The sequence below is a fragment of the Pongo abelii genome, chromosome 1 (genome assembly GCF_028885655.2).
Source record: "Pongo abelii isolate AG06213 chromosome 1, NHGRI_mPonAbe1-v2.0_pri, whole genome shotgun sequence".
In the NCBI taxonomy this organism is placed as follows: domain Eukaryota; kingdom Metazoa; phylum Chordata; class Mammalia; order Primates; family Hominidae; genus Pongo; species Pongo abelii.
The window spans coordinates 8,973,729-8,999,046 of record NC_071985.2 but is presented as its reverse complement, the minus strand read 5'-3'; the positions used below and the strand labels follow the sequence as shown (position 1 = coordinate 8,999,046).

The 25,318-nt window shown below is 43.3% G+C and overlaps 1 protein-coding gene across 2 annotated transcripts in view; it reads left to right on the top strand.

The window, feature by feature from the left end:
• The window catches only part of FMN2 (formin 2), a 399,576-nt gene that overhangs the window by 18,696 nt on the left and 355,562 nt on the right, over positions 1-25,318 (top strand). For both annotated transcript variants that reach the window (XM_024253038.3, XM_054560978.2), the window contains exon 2: positions 14,675-14,841. In XM_024253038.3, coding sequence (XP_024108806.2) covers positions 14,675-14,841 — 167 coding nt within the window. The remainder of the gene's footprint in view (positions 1-14,674; positions 14,842-25,318) is intronic.

Sequence of the window (25,318 nt, the reverse complement as noted above, 5' to 3'; positions counted from 1 at the left end):
TAAAAAATGCACAGAAGGGCCCTGGTGCAGTGACTCACTCCTGTAATCCCAGCACTTTGGGAGGCCAAGGCAGATGGATCACCTGAGGTCAGGAGTTCAAGATCAGCCTGGCCAACAAACCCCGTCTCTACTACAAATACGAAAATTAGCCTGGTGTGGTGGCGAGAGCCTGTAATCCCAGCTACTCAGGAGGCTGAGGCAGGAGAATCACTTGAACCCAGGAGACGGAGGTTGCAGTGAGCTGAGATCGTGCCATTGCACTCCAGCCTGGGCAACAGAGCGAGACTCTGTCTCAAAAAAAAACCAGAAAAACCCAAAAAACCCACACACATACAAGGAAAAAATATCAATGACATATTTGTAGGCTATTAAAATATAAGTTTCAAACAGATGATTAAAATTGAATGCTATTATAGGATATAAAACTCAGCACAAAACTTACACTTTGCCCTCCCATGTGTATAACCTTAGACATATTACTCAAATATTTGGGCCTTGATTTCTTTACAGTGAAATTAGTGGTTTGAACGAAATGATCTCTAAGATTTCTTCTGGCTCTAACATACTGAAGATTAACAGTAGTGGATTGTCACTGAGTCACTTGATCCTCCTCTTTGGAATGAGTAAACCCAGAAAAGTTACATGCACCATCAGGGGTACTGGGAGAAGAGCATCTCCCACTGTCTGTCCTCAAAGCTTCTATTCCTGTTTGGACACTTTCTTGTCTCAGTAAAATGGGACACTCTCCCTGCTCTATGTTGAACTCACTGAACCTATGTACAGCCTTCATTTAGATACTCTTACAGGAAGATCCTCTCAGTCTTCAAGAAAAAGTGCCTACAATGTGTCTTCAATATTGTTTTGAAGAAGTTGGCTGTTCTCTGTGGTGAACTGAGTCGCACATTTGATGCATTCATATTACTTGACACTAGAAATATTGAGAAGGGTATTGAAAGATGTGTTCCACATCAATTATAGCACATACATCATCCTGAGACACAGACTCTCCCTACTCTATGTTGTCAGCAGTTAGAAGCCAGCCTGTACTCTGCATCTCTTCTACAAGAGTTTGCCAGCTACATCATCTTATTGTATTATTATTACTATTATTATTATTAGTTAAGGGCAGGGAGCATGTTTTCTTCAGATTGTCTTCCTCTAGTAGGCCTAGGACATTCTTTGGGATATGACAGACTCCTAAGTGCTTGGTTATATCTTATCTTTGCTCCTCCCCAACTTCCCAGTTCCACTAAGGGTGTTTAATTAAGGCAGTGTGTTCTAAACAGACTGCTTTTAAAATGTTCCTTCTTGGGCTTTGGTTGTTGTAAGTAGGTTGTTAGCCCCTGCAGGGCACAGACCGCATGGGCTGTTTCTTTTGTATCCGAATGCAGAAAGTTGGTCAGAAGCTTTTCCCAGAGTTGCTGGCTGAGTTATAAGTAGAAGGTCCCTGGAATAAAAATGAGGAAAGCAGAGTGTGCGTCCAGTTTTGGCACTGCCACTTTCTAATCTTATGACTTCGGGCAGACTCTAGAACCTTTTCATTCCTCAGTTAGTTTCTTTGAAGTTGTGATGATAAATCCTGCTCTGCCTACTTCACAGAGCTGACAGTAGATGCAGAAATGCCTTTTACGTTGTATAGCCCTGCTCAATAAAATATTTTTTACTTTTTATAGTGTCAATGGTCACAGGCCCAATAAAACCCCAGTGCAAGGATAGTTGATTTTGCTTCTTCATTGTGCAAGAGGATTGCAACATTTGTTTTGATGGTGAATGAAAACTTTCCCCCTAACTGCAGTGTCCATGTTTATCTAGGCTTGTGATTTTTGCTTCCCAAGGTAAGAGGAGTATTTATAGCTAGTGTATGACTGCAAAGCTGATTCTACAAGCTTCACTTTTGATTAGCTACAGCGTGGAAGAATATGTGGGAGGAGTGTGAGGGGATTAGTACAGCAATAATTGGAGAACATTAATGATTAATAAGTCCCCAACTCTCATTTAATGAATATTATTTTTGATGTGAATTTAATAAATATAGTAAAACAAATAATGCAAGTGCTTTTTTTAAAAAAAATTGAGGTTAGGAATTCTTGCAAGCAGTGTCTTAAATATTACCTTGTTTTTAAAATCTACTAAATTTAAGAAAAAACCCCCAAAACTTGGTAGATGAAGATATTTGAATCTGCGATTACCTTGCCTATTACCATACTATTTCAAATGCTTTTAGATCCAACTTATGATTTCCTTCTTTTAAGTTGAACCAACATTTTAAATCACATTTACAAGTAGAGAGTGTTTGAAGTATATCTTGATCATAATAATAACAGGTAACATTTATTGGGTACTGTGTTAAGCCTGTTACAAAAATTGTTTCATTTAATTTTCACAGTAATCCTCCGAGGTAATGAGGATGATTATTTCCAATTTCTAGATGAGGAAACAGGATTACCAGGGGTTATGTAACCTGTCTAAGGCCATACCTAGCATAATGGAAGCATCAGTGTTACCAGAAAGGGGTCCCAATCCAGACCCTAAGAGAGGGTTCTTGGATCTTGTACAAGAAAGAATTCAGGGCAAGTCCTTAGAGTAAAGTGAAAGCAAGTTTATTAAGAAAGTAAAGGAATAAAAGTATGGCTACTCCATAGACAGAGCAGCCCCGAGGGGGGCTGGATGCCCCTTTTTATGGTTATTTCTTGATGATATGCTAAACAAGGGGTGAATTATCCATGCTTCCCCTTTTTTGATCATATAGGGTAACTCCCTGATGTTGCCATGGCATTTGTAAACTGTCATGGCACTGGTGGGAGTGTAACATGAGGATGACCAGAGGTCACTCTGGTCACCGTCTTGGTTTTAGTGGGTTTTAGCCGGCTTCTTTACTGCAATCTGTCTTATCAGCCTTATCAGCAAGGTCTTTATGACCTGTATCTTGTGCCGACCTCCTTCTCATCCTGTGACTAGGAATTTCTTAACCTCCTGGGAATGCATCCCAGTAGGTCTCAGTCTCATTTTACCCAGCCCCTATTCAAGATGGAGTCACTCTGGTTCAAACACCTCTGACATCAGGATTGGGATCTAGGAAGTAGTTTCTGTTGCTTAAGCTATGGCTGCAATCCCGTGCCTCCCCACATGGGTGTACTTCATGAAGTCAAGGTACAGAGTCCACGTGTTTTCAGGAATAGGCAGAAAATAAGGAACACTTTCCATCCTATAAAAGAATGAGAGAATTCTTCATGATTATACTATTCTAGATTTCTTCAGTTCTGTATAATTAGGTATATAATATGTAATATGTGTGATCAATGACATGGGCCTTTCCTAGATAAAGATAACGTGACCTTTGAGAAGACACCTAACATCCTTAGGCCTGCATTTTCTTTTTTTTTTTTTTTTGAGATGGAGTCTCACTCTGTCACCAGCTAGAGTGCAGTGGTGTGATCTCGGCTCACGGCAACCTCCGCCTCCTGGATTCAAGCGATTCTCCTGCCTCAGCCTCCCGAGTAGCTGGGACTACAGGCACACACCACCACACCCAGCTAATTTTTGTATTTTTAGTAGAGACCAGGTTTCACCCTGTTGGCCAGGTTGGTCTCGATCTCTTGACCTCATGATCTGCCTCAGCTTCCCAAAGTGCTGGGATTACAGGCGTGAGCCACCGCGCCTGGACAGGCCTGCATTTTCTAGTTCAGAAAATGATATTAGAGGCTGGGTTTGAAGGACGGGAAGATGGCCCCTCCCACTGGGTCTTTTATTTGGGTGGAGGGAGGAAAGGGAGCAGAAAGAGCCCGAGAAACTTTGCTCCTCTCCTGCCCTTATCTTTATAGAGTTATAAATTCCTCAGAAACTAGCATTTATATGCTTATAAAGTTTATAGCAATCTGTGCTGTAGAGATGATTTTATCAGCTTTTGAGAATTTTCTCTAGTTGCAGTGTTGCTGCAGCTGCTGGGGGTGTGTTCCCTAGGCAGTGTCAGAGCCTAACTCTTCCTTGATGGTGAGTCCATTTGCGTTTTCCTGATAAATGACCCTGGGACAGTGTGTGCTTCTGAAGGCCTCCCTGGCTGACCATGTGGTCCGGGCCCTAGGGACTGACCTTCTAGCTGGCACCAGCCCCTGCTGTGAAATGGCTGCTGCCCACAGGCAGTGTTTTGTGAGCTGTTCATTCAGCAGATAGATTTTTGGCAAATTGACTTAGCGCTGTTTTGAAAAGAGTAAGAGCTCAGGAAATATGGTTGAATAAATAAATGTAAGCAAATATGAAGTAAAATGCAGGTTTGAATAGCTGGACACTTGAAAAAGTTAAAATTACTCTAGGGCCAATGATTTTCATTTATTGGTGTGGTTGACATGTCTGTCTAGGAACAGTGATTTGACCAAGGAGTAGAGTGAGGGGACTGGGGGATACCTTGACTGGGGGATACTGTGGTCATGGGGTGTGAAAGCCAGTGTCAGAGGGAACTTGGAAGCCCCTGGTTCCTGGCCCCAGCCAGCCAGTTTGCACCGTTAAGAAGTAAGATTGTGGCCGGGCACGGTGGCTCACACCTGTAATCCCAGCACTTTGGGAGGCCAAGGTGGGCAGATTGCCTGAGGTCAGGAGATCGACACCATCCTGGCTAACATGGTGAAACCCCATCTCTACTAAAAATACAAAAATTGGCCAGGTGTAGTGGCACATGCCTATGGTCCCAGCTACTCGGGAGGCAGGAGAATCGCTTGAACCGGGGAGGCGGAGGTCGCGGTGAGCCGAGATTGCGACCCTGCACTCCAGCCTGGGGGACGAAGCAAGACTCCATCTCAAAAAAAAAAAAAGTAAGATTGTGTTTAAGGCTGCAGGGCAGTCCGTTCTCCCTAATTTAGATTCAAGGCATCCTATTTAGTAGGTGAGTGTCTCCCGATTAAATTCTCAATTATCAAATGCAGGAAGAGAAATAAAAGTTCATGTCTCTGTCCACTCCCCTTGACCTGGTCAAATTACATTCCTTGAATAGAAAAGGAGTCAGTATAGTCCAGCTGGAGTGTGTGTCCTGGAAATAACAAAAATGGTTTGCCTTCCCACCACAGCGATTTTGACTCTTTAATAAACTGGGTTCATATCTCTTGGTTTTGCAAAATCAGGAACATGCTTTGTTTAGTTTTGTGATCTTGAATTTTCACATGATTTTTGTGTCACATATTTCTATGTAATTAAATCTTTTTAATAGTGTGATTTAAGATATTTTATTGTGAAAGTTGAATATACACACTCAGAGAATTACAATGAATTCCCATGAATCCATTACTCAGCTTCAGTAATCATCAATATTTTCAATGCCATAATAGTTTTATCAACCCTTTTTTTCCACTTCTACCCCATGCCACCTACTTTTTTGTGAAATAATTTAAAACAAGCTCCAGACATCATGTTATTTTAATATCAAATATGTATCTCAAAAATGGATTTTAAAGTATGCTACAGTGTCATTCTTTATATTGAAAGCAAATAGAATGAGTTGTTCAATATTATCTGGTAACGAGTCCATCCTCAGAACTCTCTGATACTCCAGTATGGATGCTAGGTGCAATCTAACAGTTGATTTGGTTCATGCTGAGTTCTCCTTTCTTTTGTTCCAGAGGCTGGGGGACAGCAGGAGAGCTTGATGGGGGGGTGCTGCGTACTTTATGATTACCCCCAGCAGGGGCCCACCATGTCTGGCTTTCTCAGTTGTCCTGAAGCTGTGAATGATCCCTGGGTTTGGGGCTGGCAGCTTGATCCTTTCTTTGCAAGAGTTTCAATTGACCTTTTTCTCTAATGGATTTTCCATCCGCTTGCTGTTCTTTAAGTGAACCCATTATTTCATTAGGGATTGCAAAATGGTGGTTTTCTAGTTGTATCATTTCTTTCTTTTTTTTTTTTTGACATGGCGTCTCACTCTGTCGCCAGACTGGAGTGCAATGGCGAGATCTCAGCTCACTGCAACCTCCGCTTCCCAGGTTCAAGTGATTCTCCTGCCTCAGCCTTCAGAGCAGCTGGGACTACAGGCACGCGCCACCACACCCAGCTAATTTTTGTATTTTTAGTAGAGACGGGGTTTCACCATGTTGGCCAGGATGGTCTTGATATCTTGACCTTGTGATCCACCCACCTCGGCCTCCCAAAGTGCTGGGATTACAGGCGTGAGCCGCTGCGTCCGGCCAATTTTATCATTTCTTTTGCACATTTTGGCTGGAATTTTTCCGTATTGAAGACTTTTCTTTTTTTTTGAGGAGTCTCGCTGTTTCGCCCAGGCCGAGTGCAGTGGCGCTATCTCGGCTCACTGCAAACTCCGCCTCCCGGGTTCAAGCCATTCTCCTGCCTCAGCCTCCCGAGTAGCTGGGACTACAGGCGCCCACCACCACGCCCGGCTAATTTTTTGTATTTTTAGTAGAGACGGGATTTCACCGTGTTAGCCAGGATGGTCTCGGTCTCCTGACCTCGTGGTCCGCCCGCCTCGGCCTCCCAGAGTGCTGGGATTACAGACTTGAGCCACCGCGCCCGGCCGAAGACTTTTCTTTATTCACTAGGTATGGTTGTTACCCTGAAATACAGTTCTTTCTAGAAAGGCAGCATAAATGCCTCATTATTTCCTATTCTGTTATCAGTGCCGTAGCATTCTTCAGTGATAACTGATGTTTTATTTTTCTGGTTTCTTTAAATATATTTAATGTGTTTAAATCAATTAAGTGATTATTCTTTCTGTAATAGCATGGCTTTTAATGGCTGTGTAGTTAGCAGTCATGTGTATAAAGCTATCCTTTTTTATTTATGTCTGTATTGTTGGACATTTTAGTTCCTTTAAATTTGGTACTATTAATAATCTATTTGTTATAGTACCAGGAACTGTGATAAATACTTTACATGCATTATCTCATTTAATCGTCATAATACTCCTACGAGGCATCACTCTGAGGATACCTCTGAATATTTACCTAGAATAGCTTTTATAAAGTTGAATTTCTGGGTCAAAGGGGTGAATTTTTAAAGATCACTGACACACTTTGCCAAATTGCCCCTTAAAGCTTTCCTTGTCGGTGCTGATGCCCACTTCTGGGTTTTGGGATACCTTGAGTTCGGGTTGAGGGACAGTGGAGGAACAAAATTGGTAAACCTACTGGTTTGGTGGTTCTTTGAATTCTCATCTTTTTCCCCAGTCCTCCTGCTATTACAATACAGTCTTGTCACAGAGCCAACCCCAAAACTGGGGTTCTGCCTGGGAGACAACATGGGTTCTTGGCTTCCATCAGGAAGGAGTTCAAGACGGAAGCACAGAGTAAAGGGAAAGCAAGTTTATTAAGAAAGTAAAAGAATAAAAGGGTGGCTACCCCATAGGCGGTGCAGCCCCGAGGGCTTCTGGCTGGCTATTTTTATGGCTATTTCTTGATCATATGCTAAACAAGGGGTGGCTTATTTGTGAGTTTTTTTGGAAAACGACAGGGAATTCCCAGAATTGAGGGCTCCTCCCCCTTAAAGAACATACAGGGCAACTTCCTGAGGTTGCCATTGCGTTTGTAAACTATCCTGGCACTGGTGAGTCCATGCTAATGATTCCTTTAGTATGCTAATGATTATCATTGGCATTATAATGAGCAGTGAGGACAACCTCACCATCTTGGTTTTGGTGGATTTTGGTGGGTTTTGGCTAGCTTCTTTTTCACATCCTGTGTTATCAGTGGGTCTTTGTGACCTGTATCTCAGGAAAGCAGTCTTGTGGAGCTCCTCTCTGTCTTCAGAGGCTTCTCGTAGCTGCCCCAACTGCCCCATGCATTCGGTCCAGGTATGGGGTCCCTTCTGCCCTACTCTGTTAGTGCATTCACAAAGGTCTGCCCAGTTTCAAAGAATGGGGTATTTAGAGACTGGGTGAGATTATGGGAGAGAATATAGAAAGAGTTGAGAGAATAAGCCGTGGGGTGAGCCAGGAAGCACTCCTACATTGCCATGTTGGGTAGAAGCCATTAAAAGGGACTTGGGAGAAAATGGCTAGTGAGTTAGAGAAAATAGGGGAAGGGAATATCATGAGATGAGAGTAAAATGCTTTAAGGAGTAGGAGTAAATCAACAGTGAAATTTTTCTGAAAGATAAACTAAGTAGGATGAAGACAGAAATGTTGGCTGGGTGTGGCGGCTCACCCATGTAGTCCCAGCACTTTGGGAGGTTGAAGCAGGAGGATTGCTTGAGCCCAGAAGTTTGAGGCTGCAGTGAGTTATGATAGGGCCACTGCATTCCAGCCTGGGTGACAGAGGGAGACCTTATCTTTAAAAAAAAAAAAAGGAAAAAAAAAAGTTATTGATACCATGCTGGCTAGCAGTTTCTGGCACATCGTGCGGATGGAAATCAAATTAGAGCGGACTGAACAAGGAGGGAGAGGTGGCAAACGTAGTTAATTCCGGTTAGTAGTTTAGATGTGAAGGGAAGCTAAGAAATGGAATCGTAGCTGGGAGCGGAGAGTGATGTGGCTCAAGGGAGGATTTGTTCTTTCGGTTTTTTTTTTTAAAGCATGTTTGTGTGATACTGGGAATGTCCAGCAAAGAGGGAGGTGTTTGTGTTTCAGGAGAGAAGGGATAGCCAAAGAAGTTAGATCTTGGCACGCAATAAGGAATTCAGCTCAGAACACAAGGGAAAGAACTTGCTCTTGTTTGTAACAGGGCCTCTTTCCATTGTGAGGAAGACAAGCGTGGGCATTTTTGCATATTTGGAATTTGTCTCAGATTCTTCCATTGTCTCAGTAAATCATTTGACATTATCATCTCATCATTGGAAAGAATGGGTCAGGTGGGGAGAAGCTTGTTTAAACATTGTATTGGAGTGGAAGCTTACATGAGAACGCACAGCAGTGTTGGCCTCCTTGAGGTATATAGCTGTGCACTGGAAGTCAAGACAGACAACACCTGTGTGGCTTTCTTTTACAATGTTCAGTTGTTCAGGTGCAGGCAAAGAGAAAGTGGATGGCTGTGCCGAAACAGGTTGCGGTTTCACCTGACAAGCGTGGTGGAGGGAGAGAGGGATAAGAGAGCTGAAGTGTTTGAAGTATTTAATTATAGTGATAGAACATGGAATTTAAGCCGCTGAGGAAGGAAGTGACACAGCACAGGTGATGGATTGTGCAACAGTAGTAGGGACAACTGATTCAAGGTCAGCATGGTGGATGGAGCTTTAGAAGGGGTTCTAGAGTAAGAGCCTAAAAGTAGAAGATAGTTCTCAGGAGTTAGATGCTCCATTCAGGCATTTGTACATAGATTCATTGATGATCAAAAAATTAATTGATTATCCCCTCTTTGCCAGCCACTCCTTGAGGTCCTGATAAAAGGTGGTAAACACACAGCAGGGATTGCTGAAATAGAGTTTACACTCCAGGAGCAGGAGACAGATCACAGACTTACATAAATTCAAGGACTAAGCTCTCTGAAGAATAAAGTGTATAATGGGAACAAGAGTAATGGGGTGTGCTCCTTCAGAAAGGGTATTAGGAAGTTCTCTCAGTGAAAGTGACCATTGACCAGAGACCTGAATGAGATGAAAGAGTGAGGGAGTCATTGATGTATCCGGAAGAAGAGTGTTCTAGTGCAAAAGGCTTCATGGTGAGAGTGAGCTCAGTGTGTTTGAGGAGGAGAAGGCCAGTAGGCAAGAGTGGTGAGAGGTGGGAGGTAGGAAGGTGGCTCTTGCATCTGGTGAGTGTTGCGGGGGTTGTGACTGATTGGGGCTGTTGCCTTGGGTTATAAAATAATTTACTGAAACAGTAGTGAGGTGAAGAATGCAAGTTTATTAGAGAGTAAGTACGTTGCAAAGGGCAATGGGTAGCACAGCAGAGAAGGGGCTGTCTGCCAAGAGGTAGGGGCTGGGGGAAAGTTTGATAGGGTCCTGCTTATGGGGCTACGTGCAAATAAAATGATGCTGCTGGGGCTGCATGCAGAGTGAGGTGTTTGGGAACAGGGTAGTGTGCAAGTGGGTTGTTTGTGGTTAGCCGTCTCTCAGAACAATTGTTCTCCCCCACCTGGGACCCCCTCTTCCTCGTTGTTGCTAACTTACCTATCAGGACTCCACAGTGAGGGATTTGATTTTACTCTGAGGGTGATGGGAAGCCATTGGAGAGTTTGGAGTAAACTTTGGAATTGATCTTCTGGAGGTGGTATGGTTCCTGATAGTGACCAATATGAGGCTGTGAGATGGGAATGGGTGGCTATTTTGTGGTGGAGAAAATGTTAGCTGGAGGCAAGGGGATCAAGGTCATGGGCGAGGTATCCTCCTGATCATTGGTTTGCTCTCCATGTGGATGTCCAAATTACTAAGAATGATAGGAGTAGAGGTGAAACGTGGGGCAGTGAAGCAGGAGGTGAGTTATTTAGTGAATGACGAGGGGAGGGAATAACTGGAGGTTAGTGGATGGCAGAAAGGAGGAGGGATAGTAGGGTCTAGCCAGTGGCAGGAATTTTCAAAAAAGCTCATGGTTTTGAAGGAGAATAAATCATCTGGAAGTGTTCATGGGGAACAAGGACGTTACCCACGTTTTGTCCCTCAAATGTGAAGGATTTGACCTAAAATGCCTCCACTTGGCCGGGCGTGGTGGGTCACACCTGTAGTCCCAGCACTTTGGGAGGCTGAGGTGGGCAGATCACGAGGTCAGGAGTTCGAGACCAGCCTGGCCAACATGGTGAAATCTCCTCTGTACTAAAGATACAAAAAATTAGCCAGGTGTGGTGGTGCATGCCTGTAATTTCAGCTACTCAGGAGGCTGAGGCAGGAGAATTGCTTGAACCTGGGAGGCGGAGGTTGCAGTGAGCCAAGATCATGCCATTGCACTCCAGCCGGGGCGACAGGGTGAGACTCCATCTCAAAAAAAAAAAAAAAAGTGCCTCCACCTGAGACGATTGCAGGGCGAGGAGATCCTCAAGGGAAAGCCAAGTTATCACTAAAGAAGGAGGTGAAGTTTCTTTAGAGAGAGGTTAGGCCTGGGGTTCTCAGCCTGGGGTTATTTTTGCCCCCTGCCCCAGGAGACATTTGGCAATGTCTGGAGACATTTTGGGCTGTTACAGCTGGGGTGAGGTGGCTGTGCTACTGCCATCCAGTAGTAATGGCCAGGGATGCTGCTAAAAGCACAGGATAATTTCCCCCACTACCGCTAAACACGGAAATATCAGGTCCAGGGTGATGATAGGGCTGTGGTAGAGAGACCCTTGATTAAGGATTTCGGGGCATATGCTTTCATGGAGGTAGAGTTCCAGCAGGTCATCATACTCTCTCCTCCACACTGTTCTGGAACTCCTTTGATAACTTTTGGCTTGATATGCACGTACACATTTACCTTCAGTCACACACATGCAAGATCCTGCTGACCTTATTTTTTGTCATATACATTATCTGAGTGGTAGGAAAGAATTAGTCTTAGGGCTATTTTCAGTAATTCGGTAAGATGAATACAACAATATACTGTTATGATAATTAATCACTTGAGAATTGAGGGATGCCATTTCCTAGATATTTAGTTCCAGTTAGATGCAGGCAAACTGAAGTTCTGTAGGGGAAAAATTTTTTATTTCCCCTCCAAAAAATCCTGGGAGACCAAAGAATGTTCTCTAATGACCAGAAGAAATGGAGAAAATAGAGAGACCTCTTGTGTCCTGCTTTGTCACTCGAAATATCAAAGGCAGCTTTTGAGATTAGTTTCATTTTATAGACAGAAATAGGAAGAGGCATAACAATTGCATAACTAGTATCCTGGCAGAATGGAACATTTATACATTTGAAATGTAGTTATTGTAACTGAAGTATAGACTTGGCCTGGTTTTGCAAAGCCTGGAGCTAAGAATGGTTTTTACATGTTCGAAGTTGCTCAAAACAAAATTAAACCAGTGAAAAATATGCAACAGAGACCTTATGTGGCTCATAAAGCCTAAAATACTTACTATTTGGCCCTTTACATAAAAAGTTTGATGGTATAGACTGATAAATCATTTCCAATTCTGACTATGATACGAATGAATCTATCACAGAATCATAGCATTGTATTTATTCAGAAATCCTAAAAATATTTATTGATGCTTTTTATGTGCAAGTGGCCAAGTTTGCAAGATAGATGCTGGCCATCAGCAAGTTTATATGTCAGTGAGGAAGGTCAACTTTAAACAAATGATTGCATAACTAATTAGATAAAATAATTAATTACAGAAAGAAACTATGAAGGCTTCCAAAAGAGCATGGAAGGGGATTACTGAAGACTTTTCTGGATAACAGTTGTTCTAAATTTGAAGAAAGAATCTGCTAATTAGAAGGAGGAGCAATTGTGGCCCTGGAAGGGACCCTAGAGATTTTCCATTTCCTTCGATGAAAGTTTATGAACGCAAAACAAGCTACATAAATGTTTGAAAGTTAAAGAGCTAGGCCAGGCACGGTGTTTCATGCCTGTAATCCCAGCAATTTGGGAGGCCGAGGTAGGCGGATCATTTGAGGTCAGGAGTTCAAGACCAGCCTGACCAACATGGTGAAACCCCGTTTCTACTAAAACTACAAAAAAAATTAGCTGGGCGTGGTGGTGCATGCCTGTAGTCTCAGCTATTTGGGAGGCTGAGGCAGGAGAATCGCTTGAACCCGGGAGGCGGAGGTTGCAGTGAGCCGAGACCGCGCCACTGCACGGGTGACAGAGCGAAAGTCTATCTCAAAAAATAAAAAAAGTGTCAGAAATAAATTAAGGCCTATAGCTATGACTCTGCACTCTCGCTAACATTAGAACTGACTGACGACCAGTAGAAAACTGATGCCTGAGCCCGGCTTCCAGATTCTGTTCTCCCCAGGTGATCCTCAGTTTCAGGCAAGATTGAGAACCCCTGGGCTAGGTGGACCCAGGCCCTCTAGGATCCTCAGCCAATGTCTTATTTATTTATTTATTTATTTATTTATTTATTTATTTATTTATTTGAGATGGAGTCTTGCTCTGTCGCTAGGCTGGAGTGCAGTGGCGCGGTCTCGGCTCACTGCAAGCTCCGCCTCCCGGGTTCAAGTGATTCTCCTGCCTCAGCCTCCCGAGTAGCTGGGACTACAGGCGCTGGCCATCACGCCTGGCTAATTTTTTTTATTTTTAGTAGAGACGGGGTTTCACCATGTTAACCAGGATGGTCTTGATCTCCTGACCTCGTGATCCGCCAGCCTCGGCCTCCCAAAGTGCTGGGATTATAGGGGTGAGCCACCGCGCCTGGCCCAGCGTCTTCTTATCATGCCTCTCTTGCCTTTTTTGCCCTTTTTTTAGGGAAATAGTAAAAAAAAAAAAAAAGGCCTTAAGTTCAGACCTATGCTAGAGTTATATTTCTGAGGAGCATCTGAGAGAAACGTGAATTTTTATCCCTTTTCTGGGTGACTTATTTTTCTTTTGCTGGCCAGCTCTCTTCGCTTCTTGTGGGTTGGTACCTTTGCCTGCCTCTTTGTCTCTTCGTTCTCTGCCCCGCCATGATGGACACTGTGAATGTCAGTCACTGATATTTCTGAGTCTAAATGGCGGCATGATGCGTTACGAACTGCTTCCTTCGAGAACCATCTGCAATTAAATTCAAGGGGTTTAGCCTTTTGGATCCAAAATTTATTTATTTATTTATTTATTATTTTTTGAGACAGAGGTTCACTCTTGTTGCCCAGGCTGGAGTGCAATGGTGTGATCGCAGCTCACTCCGACCTCTGCCTCCTGGGTTCAAGCGATTCTCCTGTCTCAGCCTCCTGAGTAGCTGGGATTATAGGCACCTGCCACCACGCTTGGTTAATTATTTATTTATTTATTTATTTTTTGAGATGGAGTTTCGCTCTTGTCTCCCAGGCTAGAGTGCAATGGTGCGATCTCGGCTCACTGCAACCTCCACCACCCAGCTTCAAGCTCCGCCACCCAGGTTCAAGGAATTCTCTTGCCTCAGCCTCCCAAGTAACTGGGATTAAGGCGCCCACCACCACGCTTGGCTATTTTTTGTATTTTTAATAGAGACAGGGCTTTGCCATGTTGGCCAGGCTGGTCTTGAACTCCTGACCTCAAGTGATCCACCTGCCTCGGCCTCCCAAAGTGCTGGGATTACAGGTGTGAGCCACCATGTCTGGCCTTGGATCCAAATTTAAATCCAAAATTGGACTTACCAATTAAATCCAAAAGGGAGCTGAGTGAGGTGGTGTGTGCCAGTAGATCTAGCTACTTGGGAGACTGAGGCAGGAGGATGGCTTGAGCCCAGGAGTTTGAGGTAAGCTTTGGCAACATAGTGAGACCTCATGTCTATTAAAGAAAAAAAATCTGAGCTGGGTGTGGTGGCTCACACCTATAAATCTAGCCACTCAGGAGGCTTAGGTGGGGGGATTGCTTGAGCCCAAGAGTTCAAGGCCAGCCTGGGCAACATAGCAAGACCCTATTTGAATTAAAAATCTTAGATGGAAGCTGTGCAGCCCGTAACTTTGCCTGTTGTCTTTTGAGGCAGGAGGTATTTAGGGGGATGAGAGAGCAAACCAGTTCTGCAGTTTTTTATGTGGCAACTCTGGCCTCAGACTACAGAGCTTTCTCCTAGCTTGAGAGGCTTCTTTCTGCGCTGTCAGTAGCCTTGGAAACCGTGTTGTTCCCTGGCAGTGTTTATCCAGCCGCTTTCCCCTGGTGAGTTCAGAGCCAGGTGATCGGCAGTGCTCTCTCTTAATGACTGTGTTTCATCTGCAGGGCGAACGCTGTTGGAGAAGCTGTTCAGCCAGCAGGAGAACGGGCCTCCAGAAGAAGCAGAGAAGTTTTGCTCCCGGATCATTGCCATGGGTCTTCTCCTTCCTTTTAGTGATTGCTTCAGGGAACCGTGTAATCGGAATGCCCAGACGAATGCAGCTTCATTTGATGTAAGTAGGAGAATTCAGTTCTGTCTGTGAGGCAGACTTGCTGTTGAAATAGCAACTATGATGTGTGTCTGCCCAGTCACCCTATAATTTAAAAACAATATGTGACGCAAGCATTTTTTTTTCCTTAGCTGCTCAACAGCTCAGTATGTCTGTTTGTACACTAAAAAAAAAAAACAACAACAAAAAAACTAGAGTATTAAGTACATTTGCCAAACCTTCTTTTCTTAACAGATGGTCACTCAAGAGTTCTCTAGCCTGCTTTAATCAGCGATGATTTAAAAAATTGATTTCTAAATTATTTTTAATTGTGGTAAAATACAGATAACATAAAATTTACCATTGTAACTAGTTTTAAATGTACCGTTTAGTGCCATCAAATACATGACGTGGTTGTGCATCCACCATCACCATCCATCTTTATAACTCTTTTTTATCATCCAAAATAAACCCTGTACCCATTAAACAATAACTCCCCATTCTCCTCTTTCCCCAAGCCCCTGGCAATCACCATTCTCCTCTGTCTCTATGAATCTGACTACGCTAGGTAGCTCTTGTAAGTGGAATCATACAGTATTTGTCCTTTTTGTGGCTGGCTTATTTCACTTAGCATAATGTCCTTGAGATTCATCCATGTTGGAGCATGCGTCAGAATGTCCTTGCTTTTTCAGGCTGAATAATATTCCATTGTATGTATATGTCACATTTTGTTTATCCATTCATCCATCAATGGACAGGTGGGTTGTTTCCACCTTTTGCTATAATGCTGCTATGAATATAGGTTCATAATGAGTGGGTAATGCCGCTATTAACATGAGGTACAAATCCCTCTTCAAGACCCTGTAATCAGCGATGATTCTAAAGTGGCTGTAAGTCAATATTTATGACTTTGCTGGTCGTAGGCATTCCTTCAGAAGCAGCTCCACAGGGCACAGTTATTCTTCCCAGTGGGCCGGAGGTTTCCATGGGCCCTACAATGCTATTTTGTGCGTTCCTAACTCATGTATGTGTGAAGTACGGACGTGAAGCAGCATTGTCTGCTTCATCCCCAGCTCCCATTCACCAAGAGAGTTAATACTGTACAACAGTAATTCACCAGGCATATTCACAATTCATAACGAATATGAGCACAGCTGGATTCTCATTGTCGAGACAGAGTATTGCTAATCATTCTCAGGTGTGTGGTATGTGTGTGGCATTTGTTGGGATGAGTACGCCTCTAAAACCCAGATGTGTAAGAATTCTCATAACAAAATTGAAGGTTGGCTCACTTGTGCAGAGCCCAGGATTTTTATTTGAGGATAATGATTTTTCTTTTTTTTTTTTTTTTTTGGAGATGGAGTCTCACTCTGTTGCCCAGGCTGGAGTGCAGTGGCGCTGTCTTGGCTCACTCCAACCTCCGCCTCCCAAGTTCAAGCGATTCTCCTGCCTCAGCCTCCTGAGTAGCTGGGATTATAGGTGCGCACCACCATGCCCAGCTAATTTTTGTATTTTTAGTAGAGGTGGGATTTCACCATGTTGGTCAGGCTCCTGACCTCATGATCCACCCACCTCAGCCTCCCAAAGTGCTGGGATTACAGGCATGAGCGACTGCGCCTGGCCACGGTTTTTCATCATATGGGTTAGTTACTTTGTTTTGTTGCTGCCAACGGTGCTCTCTTATCAGCCTTCTTCAATATATAGGTATGAAATAATGATGAGCTTTAAAGACGATGAAAATGAGCCCCGGCTGAGGTCAAGATATGATAATAAATAATAAAGTGTCTATATCTGCCTGTTCACTTTGCTTCCTCTTCTTTACCCATTACAGGCTGCAGTCTTCCTCAATCTTTCCTTTAGTATTAGGAAAATAATTCACATAAAATATTCAGAGATCTTCTTGATTCTTGATGCTTCCCATTTGAAAGAAAATTCCCCATGTTGTGCTGTGACTTGTGAAGTTTCCTTCCTGAGATTTATTTACATTTTTCCTGCTGCAATTTTTAAAAATGACATTGCAGCTAATCACTACTAGGTAGATCTTTTTCTCTTATGGGAAAAAATGTATAATTTAAGTGTTTTCCTCCCTTCTCTTCTATGAGAGGTCTGTCTGTGTTATTGCAGAGGCAGAACGCTAGAATGATGGTGTGTTAAATGTTATAGAGCTCAGTTCTAGAAGATATATTGATTTGGCAAGTTGGAACTATAATTAGTATAGTGCAGCCAAAGGCAAACACTAGCCATGTCTAGCACTTGCTTTTTGATTCACACTGTTCCCAAGTTAACGTCATTTTCCTCCCTTAAAGCCCAGAAGTGAACAGTCTTGCCAGTCAATAAATGTAGAATTGGATAAACAGAAAAGAATAGGGTAATCCTATTTCTTTCTCTCCCTTTTTTTTTTTAAATCAACTAACCTGGTTGTTTCTTATACTCACCTCACTCCATCCTTGTGTTAGAGACTAGTAACTCTTCTCTGTCATCTTATTTTGGAGGGCAGCTGGGTGTGGCATGGAGCGTGAAAAACAAACAACAAAGGAATAAAATCCCTTAATGTTGTGTGAAGGCATTTCCTCAGAATCGGGAATTTCTTTCCTTCAACTTGATGTGATTGCATTTTGCCTTCCTTTATTCATTGGCTCTGTACGACCTCTCTACTCCCCATCAAAGTGAACATAAAACAAAGAAGAAAAAGATACTCTTGTATGAAATGTTATGCCCTATACTTAAATAGCAGCTCAGCAATAGAACTATGCGTTTATTGGATGCATAGTCAAGGAGTTTCTTGAAAACCGGAGCGGGTGACGATATAATGATACAGGGGGTTCTGAGGCCTGGGGTGTCAATGAGGGATGAGGAAGAATGTTCTTATCTATGGGGAGAGAAATTTTCGATAATTAGTCTCTCTGCTGATTTCCAGAAAATAGCTGTTGGGGACATTTCTAACTAACAATCCTCTTGAGGTCAGTTGCCCTTCGAGACAGAACATGCTGTGGGAATAAGGTCATAACTGGCACCCTTCCTACCTCCCCCCCCCCACTTTGTTCCCTTCCCTAATGGGTTCCTCTCCCCCACCTCCCACTCCTCTCCTTTCTCATCTCTGCACTTATGTATGCAATTACAGCAATAAAGATCTTCAGTTTGGGGCTCTTCACTGATGTAGTTTATGTATTAGCCTACTTGACTCAACCTTTCTGATTTTGTTTTATGTTATTTTGCACATTTTTAGGGCCTAACATTTTGCTTTATCGAGTGCTATAGAAAGTATGAAAAGACTTCACATTTTCTCTTACATTTTAACATGATTAAGATGTCAAGAACTTTAAAAGACAAAGATGGTTTTGAGGGATCCTGTTAATTCATTCACAGATTTTTACCAAATATATTCATTCTAGAAGCCAGGTAGTGTTTTAGGCTCTGGAGATGTGTTAGTGAGCAAGAGAATGTCTTCTGTTGAAATGTGTTTCCTATTCAAAATGGAGAGAGACAGATTTTTTTTCAAAATGCATAGGCTAATTAATTGCTGTCAGATTCTAATAAGTGACATGAAGGAAAACAGGACTAACAGGGTGGAATGAATGATGTGGGGTAGGATGAGCGCAGAGGGGAGCCTGTGAGATGAGGTCTGTGGGAAGGCCATTCCAGGCAGTTCCCAGGGCAAGTCCAGAGGGCCTTGGAGGAGCACAGACATGACTCAGAGGAAGCTGGAGCTTCAGGAGATGGGGAGAGCAAGGGTTCAGGCCACAGCACAGGCAGGGGCTGGAAAGCTGTGGAAGGAATATGGCTTTGTTTTTGTTTTTTTTTTTTTTTTTTTTGAGACGGAGTCTCGCTCTATTGCCTAGGCTGGAGCAAAATCAGAGGCATGATCTTGGCTCACTGCATCCTCTGCCTCTTGGGTTCAAGCAATTTCTAGCTAATTTTTGTATTTTTAGTAGAGACAGGGTTTTGCCATGTTGGCCAGGCTGATCTTGAACTCCTGACCTCAAGTGGTCTGCCACCTCAGCCTCCCAAAGTGCTAGGATTACAGGCGTAAGCCACCATACCTGGCTTTTTTTTTTTTTTTTTTTTGAGAGCTTTTGGGAGGTTTTATGCAGGGGAAGAACATATTTGTCTTATATTTCATGTGGATCACCTGGCCTGGTCTTGGTTTGCTTGTTGTGGTGGTGGTTGTTTTTGAGACAGGGTCTTGCTCTGTTGCCCAGGTTGGAGATCAGTAGTGCAATCACGGCTCACTGCAGTCTCGATCTCCTGGGCTCAAGCGATCCTTCCACCTCACCCTTCCAAGTAGCTGGGACTACAGGCATGAGCCACCATGCCCAGCTAATGTTTTAAGTTGTTGTTATAGACAGGGTCTCACTGTGTTGTCCCAAGTTGGTCTTGAGCTCCTGGGGTCAAGCAGTCCTCCTGCCTTGGCCTCCCAAAGTGCTGGGATTATAGGCATAAGCCACCATGCCCGGCCCCCAGCCTGCTCTTTGAATGATTGAGTGTAGGCAGGCGCAGAAGTAGAAGCAGGAAGGCAGGTGGGATATGGCAGTAGTTTAGTTCTAGATGGTGGCTGTAGCTTGGGGCAGGATGGTGACAGGGGAGATGAAGGCCAGTTAGTAGGTTGGGGTGGATTCTGGAGGTATGGCTGTTGGGACTTCTGGTGGGGCAGACATGGCAACAAGAGAACACAAGGAAATCAAGGATGACTTCTTGGTTTGAAGCAGCTGGGTGGATGGTTGTGCCATTCACTGAGGTAGAGAAGACAGCTGCATTTTGGGAGGAAGATGTAAGGGTAGAACTGCTAGCAAGAGAAAACAGGGATCATACTAATGCTTGCTACTTGGCCAATTATATTGTCGACTTGTAGATCACGGTATATTTCAGTGGTGTGAGGCTGGGATTCTTTGTGTATTTGGAACCTACTCTAGTCATTTCTCTCATGCCTTTTTCCAAATGAGATCTCTTTTTCAGGGTCATATACATATTTTTCAGCCAACCACACTTATCTTACATAAATGTTGATTATTCATTAACAAGCTCTTCTAGGATTTCTTTAATCCTAACTGTGGCAGATATTATATGATCTACTTATATCACCAAGAGTTAAGCAAGTTTACTTGGCCCAAGCATTTTTGCAGGGGTAGGTGATTCTAAATCTACTTAATCCTTCATGAGCTTATCTTTAAATGTCTGCCTAGCAGGATATTTTTGGATGCATGTTTTTGGTTGCTGGACTTGTTTGGGTTTGGCAGATCTGCTGATTTTGCTAAACATGTGGTGATCCCATGCTCACCAGATGGGCAAGAGCTCCTTGATATGTATGTAAATGGACGTCGGTTTGGATGAATATGTGAGCAAAGCTAAAATTAAAGACAAGGAAGACATAAAAATTCAGGTTAAAAAGAAACCCAAGAAACAAGATCTTGAACCTGTTGAAAGAAGAAGCCGTTAATCAAAACCAACAGCAGCCAGTCCCGGAAAACTAATGAAATATGCTCTACTCATTGTCACCGTAGACAAAAAAAAGACTTAAGTGGACAAACAGAAATTATTATTTGCATTTGAATTCATTTTTTTTTTTTGAGACAGAGTCTCACTGTGCTGTCCAGGCTGGAGTGCAGTGGCGCGATCTTGGCTCACTGCAACCTCCGCCTCTTGGGTTCAAGGGATTCTCCTGCCTCAGCCTCCTAAGTAGCTGGGGTTATAGGCAGGCGCCACGACGCCTGGCTAATTTTTGTATTTTTAGTAGAGACAAGGTTTTACCATGTTGGCCAGCCTGGCCTTGAACTCCTGACCTCAGGTGATCCACCTGCCTTGGCCTCCCAAAGTGCTGGGATGATAGGTGTGAGCCACCTAGCCCAGCCTTGAATTCATTTTTGTTTTTCCAGAGCAGGAAAAACATTTTAATGCTATTTAGTCAAGCCCGCACAGATCTTTTCCTGAGAAGCAGCAAAAGCCTTGCCACATCTTTCATTCAGCTCTAAGAGAGTATATATCTACATATATGTCTTTTGCTGTATATTTACTTTTGAAACGTTGTGTACAGTATCAACTCTCAAAGTTGTTTTTATTTTAAAGGTGGTATTAAAATGATACTTAATTTTTTCAGACCAACTTTAACAATTATTTTAGCTGCTGATTTTGTTTACCAAAATTTGTATAAGCTGTGTGGACTTGCTGTATGTTAATGCCTGCTGATGCCTTTTTTTTTTTTTTTTTTGAGATGGAGTCTCTGTCACCCAGGCTGGAGTACAGTGGCGTGATCTCAACTCACTGCAACCTCTGCCTCCCAGGTTCATGCGATTCTCCTGCCTCAGCCTCCTGAGTAGCTGGGACTATAGGCACATACCACCACGGCCAGCTAATTTTTGTATTTTTAGTAGAGATGGGGTTTGGCCATGTTGCCCAAGCTGGTCTCGAACTCCTGACCTCAAGTGATCCACCCACCTCAGCCTCCCAAAGTGCCGGAATTACAGGCGTGAGCCACCATGCCCAGCCACCATTATTGACATTGCTCTTGCCTTCTGGAGGTCACGCATGAGGATTTAGCTCCTTTATACTCCTTCCTTGTCTCTCCCTCTTCCTTCTAATATAATTAATATTGCTATTTCGAGTTTCTCTTTCATAATACTTCTTTGAATTTTAAATAATATGCTTATGATTTTTTGATATTGTTTCATCGAATTCAGATCATATCTCTTGCCACCCCGGTCACTGTGTAATAGTTACACTATTAGTGTCTCTACTTTTGCCTTCATTTAATCTGAGCCCTGTTTACCTCCCAGCTTCTACCAGATACACTTTTATGTTTAGGGCATACTTTTAAGGTTAATAGTTTATCTGTAAGTTGAAAGACATATGGATGCTGTGTGAATATTGCACTGCAGAGGCAGATATATTCTGATTTTGTCTCCTTTTCAGTATTCCAATATCAGAACCCCCAGGCCACTCAAACAAGGATTTTCCTGGGTCAAGTTCAAAATAATTTTGTGGTTTTATTTATTTATTTATTTATTTATTTATTTATTTATTTTTGAGACAGAGTCTCACTCAGTCACCCAGGCTGGAGGGCAATGGCGCAATCTCAGCTCACTGCAAACTTCGCCTCCTGGGTTCAGGCAATTCTCCTGCCTCACCCTACTGAGTAGCTGGGATTACGGGTGGATGCTACCACGCCCGACTAATTTTTTGTATTTTTAGTAGAAACAGCGTTTCACTGTGTTGGCCAGGCTGGTCTCTTACTCGTGACCTCAGGAGATCCACCTGCCTCAGCCTTCCAAAATGCTAGGATTACAGGCGTGAGCCACCACGCCCGGCTGAATTCTATGTTTTTAGTAAACAATCACTTGCTCAAAAGTATCCCATATTTAGTTTAGTTTACATTTGGCTTATCCTTTTCTTATACAGGGAACTCCCATCCAGCACAACAAAGTTTTCGACTGCCTCTTATTTTCTTTTTTGGGTAAAGAAACATAGCTTTTCCCCCTGTATTCTCAATATTTTTTATTTTTCAGCTCATTCTTGCCATGTCATGGAATTCTTAAATTCTTTCTCTTCTAATTTAGATCAGGTTCTTCATATTTAATTATGACTTCTGCTTGCATTTCTCAGCTCCCCCTTTCCCTTACAACACCTATCCCCCAACCCCCTGCCCTGTTATTAGGAACACAAAGATGAAAAGAAAGGTTCTATCCTGAACTGGCTTACGGTCCACTTTACAGAAAGAAACACATGGAAATAAGTTATTGGAGCTTTAGTGGTTGAAGTGGGCTCCTCAGTCAAAGTGTCCAGGATTTCTCAACTATGCTGCAAGCTTAGGTAAATGCCTGGATTTCTCAAAGTTTATTTCTTCTTGGGTAAAATGAGGAATAAACAATATAGTATTTTCTGAGTGAGAGGAAAGTATGGATACGAATAAAGCATTTTGCACACTACGGGCATATAGTAAGTGTTCAATGCCCTTTGGCTGTCACCATGGGTCACAATCATGTTTAGGCTCCAGGTGGAGGTATTTATAGTACAAGGAGCAAAGGGGAAGGTTTTTAACTGGGTCTCCTTGATAACTCAGGAGATAACACCTGGGGCAAGACCCGAGAAATGAGTAGGAGTTTGCTGTGGGGAACAGCCATGAAAGAAATCTATAGGCCGGGTGTGGTGGCTCACATGCCTGTAATCCCAGCACTTTGGGAGGCTGAGGTGGGCAGATCACCTGAGGTCAGGAGTTCGAGACCAGCCTGACCAACATGGTGAAACCCCCGCCTCTACTAAAAATACAAAATTAGCCGGATGTCTTGGCACATGCCTGTAATCCCAGCTACTCAGGAGGCTGAGGCAGGAGAATCGCTTGAACCCAGGAGGCGGAGGTTGCAGTGAGCCAAGATCGCACCATTGCACTCCAGCCTGGGCAACAGAGTGAGACTCTGTCTCAAAAAAAAAAAAAAGTCTGTATACTGGGCAGCACATAGAAAGGCACAGGGGTGCATGTAAGCACAGTTTCTGAGTATTTCCAGAGTATAAATTGGGAGAATGATGCATAGAAAGGAGACCAGGCATGTAAACAAAGACAACTTGGGGGTGCTTTTGAGTAATTTTGAGTAGTTAAGCCATAAACAGATTGGCATTTGTAAAATATCACTCTGGTGGCAGATTGGAGAATGGATTGAAGAAAACTAAAATTAGCATCTGGGTGATCAGAAGACTGTCTGAACTGAAACAGAGGCAGTGGGATTGGAAAGAGCCAGCTATAGGGAATCTTTAGGATTTAGAACCGACAGGACTTGCCATTTGATTGGATGTGAGGAAGTGGAGTAGATGATTTCTTTGAGTTTCTGGTTCACATTTCTGGGATACTCTACTAAAGAGTTAGAATACTAAAGAGGGAACAGGTTTCAGAGAGAATGATCATTCTCTTTTGACATCTAGAATTTGTGATTATTTGGGACTTTATGGAGGCTATACCTCAAGGGCAAGGGAACTGATATTGCTGGCATAGACCACAGGTTATATGGTAAAATCATGAGCAAATAAATCTCGTAAATTAAGAGAAAGTTGACCAATCAAAAGATTAAAGTTCTTAAGGACAGTGGAGAATAATTAGATGTAGTGAGGATATAGACAGAATGAATTCATTGATGGTTGTGGCCGGATGGAAGGATATTGGTGTTTAAGACTTCAGAGGTGGAGGTGTTCTACTCATTCCAAAGACCAGTCCATGGTGGAGAGGTAGGCCCGTTGTGATTAGAATTGAGAAGCTCAGGGTGTTGGCTGGGACTTAATGTCCCATAGAATGTAGAAGAGTCAACCTTGAGAAGCAGAGAGAGGACCATGTGGTGAAGTCCTTGACATGTGAAGGCTATACCAAGGAGGTTCGTCAGGGTCTGTGATGAGGAGGGGTAGATGCTGATACCCCTGGGTGATATGGACTTTGGAAGTGGAGCAGGTTACACTCAGGATGGACGTGGAATACTCTCTAGATGATCATGGAGGGCTAGATTAGAAGGTCGCAGTATGAGGGAGGATTGGGAAAATCACCTTTCAGGTTCAGTCATCGTTTGGCTTGGATGATCACATTGGCCTTTTCATTACCTTCTTGGGTTTGCCTGATGCTGGTTTCCAGTCTAGACTCCTCAGTCTTGTCTAGTGGTTCTCAATCCAGGGTTATGTTGCCCTATAGAGGACATTTGACAATGTCCAAAGACATTTGGGGTTGTCACTGTGGGGAGAGGGGTGCAACTGGCTTCTAGTAGGTAGAGACTGGGGCACTGCCAAGCATTCTAAATGCACAGGACAACTCCCTCTTTCCCCCAACAAAGAATTATCCAGTGCAAAATGTCAGTAGTGCCAAGGTTGAGAAATCTAGTGATATATGTCTGATCATGTTGTTTTATTTTATTTTTTGAGACAGCGTCTTGCTCTGTCACCCAGGCTGGTGTGCAGTTGGGTGATCACAGCTCACTGCCTGCCTTAACCTCCTGGGCTCAAACATTCCTCTCACTTCAGCCTCCCAAATAGCTGGGATTACAGGCACATGCCACCATGACCAGCTAATTAAAAAAATTTTTTTTTAATAGAGATGGGGTCTCCTTATGTGGCCAAGGCTGGTCTTGATCTCCTGGGCTCAAGTGAGCCTACTGCCTCGGCCTCCCAAAGTGATGGGATGACAGGCATGAAACACCACACCTGGCCATGTCATTTTAATTGTTTCTCTGTCAGAATAAACTCCAGCTTCTTTGGATCTCCATGGTCTTCCTTCTGCCTTTCAATACTTTCCCACTTCTACCTCTCCTGACCCACTTTCCTTTCCAAACTCTTTTGCCACGCTGAAGTGTTATTGATTTTCCTAATTGTCCATGTCTTCTCTCACTTCTGGGGCTCTGTGGGCACCTCTACTTCTGCTCACCACTATTATTTCCCAGTTAGCCTCCACTCTTTCTCATAGGATGCTATTCAGAGTTAGATGCCATTCCCTCCCAGACATCTTCTTTAGCCATCTCAGTCTGCATTTTCTCTCTCAAAGGAT